Genomic DNA, 6,931 nt, shown 5'->3' with positions numbered 1-6,931 from the left:
TCAATTTGCCTCCCACTTTCAAAAACAAAATAATTAGCCCGCTCCCTCATCTCTTCTCCATCATGCCTTTCATATAATGGTATTTTTTCCTGAACTGTACTGTGCAGAGAAAGCCATGTCGTCTGATGAACAGACCTTGATCGGCAACGCAGTGAAACAGATCTGTTTCTTCCCAGTTCATGGCCTTGTGTCACACTGCTGAATGCAGAAACCTAGAGTTTCACTTTGCCACTTCACAGAATTTGTTAAAAAAAAAAAAAAAAAAAAGAGGAATCCCAGAAAAAAAAGCAAAAGCTTTGACTTTCCCATTAAAAACGTTCATTCTCTAATTCTACAGAGGTCAAGAAAAAGGCTGATGTGCTTTAATTTTACATTAAAAAAACCACAATCTGAAAGCAAGCACCTGGGTTTTACTTTAGCTTATAATAATTTAATATGCCTGAGAATTTTTGTGCAAATACACATCATCTTCAATGAAAAAATATGCATAGCACTTTGGAAAAAGTTTAGTTGCAACTAACTCTCCCTATGCAAAAACGTACAGACATAAATACACAACATTCCCTAAATCCTATTGATTGCACTTCTGGTTTAACCCCTTCCAGCCTCCAAGGACATAAAGACATGTAATTGTGTTCACACGCCTTGGCCACTGTCTTTATCTAAAAGAAATATTCTGAAAACAAGTATCCTTGGTTCCAACTTACCCATATTTTCCTTCTTAAAGTAAATCCTTCCTACCCCCAATTCATGTTGTTCTTTTGGAGGTGTTGTATAAAAATACACATTTAAAAATGATCTTTTATTATCACAAATACAAAAGGAATTTGGGTGGCATTTGGGCTCCCAGTGGCTCAGAGGCTTGAAAACAGAAAGCAAAAGGGAGTTTCCACTCCTCTGATTTTATGAAAAAGATAAAATTCCTTGCTTGCTACTGCCGTGTACATACCATTTGATGGATATGTAATTCAAGCAGACCTTAACAGGGTAAAACGTAAGAGCCATCTCATTTGTCTCAGTAACAGATGGGGCTTAGCTCAGCAACCCTGCAGTTCAGCTTTTTATAGGCAGTGGTCAAAGCTGCTCCCTTTTTCTTCCCATCTCCTAACCTGGGTTCTTGCTGCTTTTGCTTACTAGAGTAAATGTGCTAGCAAGTTCAGTATAACTGGTATATTTTGAGATTACTGAATTTATTGTCCAGTCACTTTTTATTCTCAAGATAGGAACACCCAACTGAAGAAGTATATTAAACCCTTCCTCTGTATCTGCCTCCAAACGTTCATGACCCATTCATTTATGCTTTCAGTTAATTAGACCTCATTCATTAGGGCCTCGTCCCAATTCTGTTTCCATTCTTCCACTTTCCCCTTTCCACATTCACAACCCATCTGCAACATTCCTTGTCTCTCAGTCAGACCAGACTACAGGTATCAGTGCAACTCCATCCTTCATGTGTTAACTTGTCTAAGAGGTCAGTTAACTGCTGAACCTCAGTCTTCCTTCAGGATATCCATTTTCGGGGAGGTTGTGCAAACTGGGGTGCCCAAGCTACCCATCATGACTGGAAGACTCTGATTCCTCCTCAGTCCACTCAATAAATTGCTACCTGAATTTAAATAAACAGCAGAGTCCGGTCTTCGAAGACCAATCTCTGCCTCTTGGCTTCTTCCATTTTCCTGTGCATTAGGGGTCTTGATCACTCTGGCAATCCCCAGTCTCTTCAGCCTGTCCACTAAGTTCATCTTCAACTGGCCAACATCAGGAGGGTTCCGGGTAGGTCTCAAACCATACATCTCCTGGAGGAATGTTTCGGCTGGTCGGGAGGCCAAAAAATTTTCGGAGAGATGCACTCGAGGCTCAAAGGGCAAAGGAGAAGGGCAAGGTGAGTGAGATGGTGAATTTGGTGGTGTCGAAGGAATAGCCAGGGCTTTAGGGATAGGTTGGAGGAGGGGGCTCTCTGAAACTGGGCTGTGATACACTTTAGCAGAAATGCCTCGCTCTTGTAGAAGTTTGGCCAAGCTCGTGGTGCTACTGAAGGTTATAGTGGAATCTCGTCGGTTGGTAACAGATTCACCAATGCTGAGTCTGTAGGACATAGCAGGAGAATTCACCGCTGTGTTTGATGAACTGCTCCCACTACTTCCACAGGATAATGAAGGGAACCCAGAGCTTTGGGGGAAAAAGAAAGAAAGAAAGAAAGCAGGAGAGAGTGTTTAAAAATAAAAAGTAATTTCCAAGTCAGCATTTAAAGTAACTACATTAGCTATCTGTAGTAAATATAGAGCAACAGGCAATACATCAGTAAGTGTACTCTGTGGAAAGATCTGAATGAGAATTTTGATATGTTAACTTCAGTGATTTGATTGGTTAATTATCTGTAATTTGTAACTAACTCACTAAACTCATTGAAACATACTTCTTTTCATAGGCTATAGAAAGTTTACTCTAAGAAAACTTCTTAAATTATAACTTAAAATATATGTCTTTGGGAATATGAATAAATTTTATGATAGAAATCAAAGAAATTAAAATATTACAGAAAATAGCCAGAAATTTTTATTTTTATATATTCATTCCATAAAGTGAAATACACCAGAGACAATAATCCATGAGTAAATAATTGTCCAACTTTTTTTTAGAAAATATAATCTTTATATTAAACCTAAGATGCTCTTGTAAGGAGAAATCTTTTTAATCGTTCAATTTTATATTATTAAGAACTCATAAAAGTTGAAATTGTTAAAACTTCCATTTTCAAGAACGTTAATTCCAAACAGTCATAGTATAAGAATATCCATGAAACAAATTTTTCTTAACTTGATAAATGTTTCTTGACTTCGAACATGTGTTTGTGGGAAAATAAAAATAATTAAAAGCTTTGACAACCATTAGAAACTTCCTTATTCTGTGTTTTGTTAGAAAGAAAAAAAAAAAAAACCTAAGAAATTAGGCACTCAAGGAAATGGTGACAGAGCAGAGAGGGAACTTCTTTTGCCAATTTCCCTCCCTTGAGCAAATGTTACCAGTATTTAATAGATAAACTTTCATTTAAACACAGAATACTCAGTATATCAAGATTACAAAATTTTTAATGATTATTAACAAAGTTATTATGAAAACATGTTAATAAATAAACTTTCTGAAGTACCAATTGGTATGAAAGAAACAAAGAACAAACAAGTTTGACTCTGTAGTTAAAGAAATCCAAGTAAGAACCTCTAATGTGATGCAGCCTACAGCTATACTCCCAGGTTTCCACCCCCATTTCCTACTTAACTGTGGAACAAACTGTCTTTTCCCAAAATGTACACTTCGTATAGTATCAACCTGTAATGAGTCCTCCCAAGAACCAAGTTTACAAAACTTGCAATCTTGTTGACATAAGAACAATGTAGAAAAACTAAAGACATGCCTGTTCATCACAGACTTTATTGAGATCTTTACCGGGTGACTTTATTGAGATCTTTACCGGGTGAAACCCAAATGCTTCCCTAAATAACTGATTTGCTCTTACATACATTGTGAATCATAATCTTATTTCCCTCCACATTGGCAGTTAGAAAGTTAAGACTCAAATATATGGCTCACACTAGCAAGTATCTAAGACTTTATGTTACAACCTGTATACTAGCTTTATTCTTTTACCCATTTTATATCCTTACTCTTGATTCCTCTGTGCTTCGTTTTTCTTTGCTACTCCTAGTTAACATTATCCCAATGTCGCATGTACCTTTGAAAACCACCTTAAATTCTTTTGGGAATCGGTAGGACAAAAATAACAGCTTTGCCCAGAGGGTTCTGGCCTTTGCCCTCAGCTTCTGGGAGGTAATCTATGTTGTGTCTGATACACACATATTTGTTTAGGATGAAGGCAGGCCATACTAGATCTTGGGGTGAGCCTGGCCACATCCAACAGTTTTAGGGTAGGGGTCAGTCATGCCCAAGAGAACAACCATGTGATTTAGGGTGGGGGCTTTAGGTCAGTGGACCTGGAGGGGAGCTCAACTATACAGGCAATCAGTCAATCAGTCAATCAATCAATCATGACTATGCTCTGAAACCTCGATAAAAAACCTGGACACTGAGGCTTGCATGAGCTTTCCCAGCTGGCAATACTCTGCATGTACTATCACACATCAGTGCTAGGAAAATAATGAATCCTAAGAATAAGGAACCCTCCCAGACTCTGACCTATGTCTCTTTTTGACTAATTTTAACTTGTAACCATTTCCTATAATAAACAGCATCCACGAGCATAATGGCTTTCAGTGAGTTCTGTGATCTTTCTAGCAAATTATCAAACCAGACAGTGGTTTTGGGAACACCTTGAACTTGCAGAACTTGCAAGTAGTGTCAGAAGTGAGGCCAGTCTGGGAAGCCTGGGTGGCTCAATCGGTTAAGCGTCTGCCTTTGGCTCAGGTCATGATCCTAGCTAGGATCCTGGGATTGAGTCCCACACTGGGCTCTTTGCTCAGTGGGGAGCCTGCTTCCCCCTCTGCCTGCAGCTCCCCCTGCCTATGTGCTCTCTCTTTCTGGCAAATAAATAAATAAAATCTTTAAAAAAACAAACAAAAAAAAAACCCCCAAAAAACAAGTGCAGGTAGTATTGTGTTGAGGACTGTTCCCTCAACTCTTGTGGTTTAGCTTCCTCTGGGTACAGGAGCAGCTGGGTCATTTGGTACCTCTGCCTTTGGACCAGTCACCTAAACTATCTATGCCTCCATTTTTCACTTACACAACACATACTCACTTGCCCTGCCAACTTCAAAGAGTTACAATGATCAAAGGAGAAGATACAATGCGAAAATATCCTAAAGACAAATGATCGCAGAACATTAACTAAAATTCTGGGAGTTAAAATGAAAGTAATTTTTGAAATCAATTCACGAACACATATTAATGAAATAAGTTTTAGGCCTCAAATTGCCCAGACCCCTTACCTGGGGGTAACCTGAGTGATATCAGAAGGATGCAATATCCTACAGGTGGTGAAGGTGAATGTCGAGTTTGTGCATGACAGACACTTGCCTGGGTTTGAGGTTGCAACTGAAGTAGAGATTTTAATGGAATCAAACAAAATTGAAAGACTAGGTTAATGATGTAAAACATTCATCATTATTTATTAATTAAGCATTAGTCAAGGTCTTTTGTACAAAAATCACCAAATTTGAAATGAAATATACATAAATATTGTATTAGTATCAGCTGGCTAGTATATAGTTGAATCCTTCAATACTTTAAAAGTGTAATTCAAAAGTATTAAAAATAGGTTAGAAATAAGAGAAAAACATATTCTGAAAAAATACATTAATCTCCCCTCCCTCCACCCTATCCCCAACAAGATCTAGTCATTCAGTCTTCCTAGCCAAACCATCTACTTCTAATAGTTCTCAAAGTGTGGTCTGCAGACCCTGTGGGAATCCACAGGTCACAGGTCAAAACTACTTGCACAGCAATGCTGAGATGTTATCTGCCGTTTTGACTGGGTTGGCATTTGCACTGTTAGTGCAGGAGCAATGCTAAGCAAAACTGCTCCCTCCTTAGCACCAATCAAAGCAATGGCACCAAGCTATAGCGAGCTCTGCTAACATCCTTTGCGGCTGCCCACCCACAAGAGTAAAAAAAAAAAAAAAAAAAAAAAAAGCCAGATTCACATAAGAATGTCCTTGATGAAGCAATAAAAACTACTTACTAAATCTTGACCCTGTTTCTTAATATTCTGTGTGATTAAAGGGGAAGTGAGCATTAAGCACTCCACTGCATACCAAGATAACAATGGTTATCTAAAAAGGAAACGCACACGGGCAACGGAGTTGAAATTTTTTCTTCCAACACCAGTTTTACTTGAAAGAACAGCTAACAAACTATGGTTATTCAGACTTGACTGTCTGGCAGAAATTTTAGAAATGAAGGTAGTGAGCCTATCTTTTCAATAAAAATAGTTTACAGGATTTGCTGTCAGTGACAAAATTTCATCTTTCAAGTGGAGTTCTGGAGCACTGCTATCCACCATTGAGAGCTTTAAAGCTTCCTAATACTAAAAAGATTTATCTGATGAGCTATGTGGTGATATTAATATATTTTAATATATTATATAATGAAATACATTAAGATTTGGAAGATCTGCATAACTCAGTGAACCAATATTTTCCAAATGACAAGTGCGTGATATTATAAAATCATGCATGGGTAAAAGATACATTCAGAGTATAGGATAGACCCACAGATTTTGTAACTAAGTATGAAAAGTTCACTGGTAGGTTTTTGGATTCCATATTGCTATAAAGCTTAAAGAAACGACCACTTACCAAGTTTTGCTGTAATATCAAAGAATTATCCACAAATACCTGAAGAGGCTATTAAAATACTCTCTCCTTTCACGACTACAGATCTGTGTGAGCCTGCATTTCCTTCATACTCTTTAAATGAAGCAACATATGACAACAAACTTAATACAGAAGCTGTATGAAAATCTAGCCATCTTCTTTTAAGCTATAAATCAGTGACTTGCAAAACTATAAAACAAAACCATTCTTCTCAAAGAAAACAGCTACTTTCCATAAAACACATTATTTATGTTAACATGTAATTATTATTTTTAAATCAGTTAATAAATATTTTGGTTCCTCCTCAGTTTTGATTTCCAGTATGGTAAATATCAATAGATACAACCCACAAAGACAAGCTGTCCTGAATTCTCAATGATTTCTAAGGGTATAAAGAGATCCTGGCCCAAAGGGCTTAGGAACCACTGACTGAACTGATCTTTCTCTGACTCAGGCTGGCTAAGAGGTGGGGAGGATGAGAAAGGCCACTGATGCTACAGATCTTTCTTCTCTTTAAAGAATGAGTGCATTGGGGCGCCTGGGTGGCTCAGTGGGTTAAGCCGCTGCCATCGGCTCAGGTCATGATCTCAGGGTCCTGGGATGGA

The 6,931-nt window shown here is 37.9% G+C and overlaps 1 protein-coding gene across 3 annotated transcripts in view; it reads right to left on the bottom strand.

The window, feature by feature from the left end:
- Positions 1-249: 249 nt before the first annotated feature.
- The window catches only part of TRAK2 (trafficking kinesin protein 2), a 62,794-nt gene continuing 56,112 nt past the window's right edge, over positions 250-6,931 (bottom strand). For 2 of the 3 annotated variants that reach the window (XM_032860073.1, XM_032860074.1), the window contains 2 exons: positions 4,941-5,046; positions 250-2,169 (listed from right to left, as the gene is read on the bottom strand). In XM_032860073.1, coding sequence (XP_032715964.1) covers positions 1,491-2,169; positions 4,941-5,046 — 785 coding nt within the window. In that variant the 3' untranslated portion in view covers positions 250-1,490. The remainder of the gene's footprint in view (positions 2,170-4,940; positions 5,047-6,931) is intronic. The other variant, XM_032860075.1, reaches the window with a different exon arrangement.

Source organism: Lontra canadensis, unplaced genomic scaffold (assembly GCF_010015895.1).
Source record: "Lontra canadensis isolate GAN:19392208 unplaced genomic scaffold, GSC_riverotter_1.0 scaffold18, whole genome shotgun sequence".
Lineage (NCBI taxonomy): Eukaryota > Metazoa > Chordata > Mammalia > Carnivora > Mustelidae > Lontra > Lontra canadensis.
The sequence above is the reverse complement of the archived record's forward strand: the minus strand, read 5'-3'. Positions and strand labels throughout refer to the sequence as shown.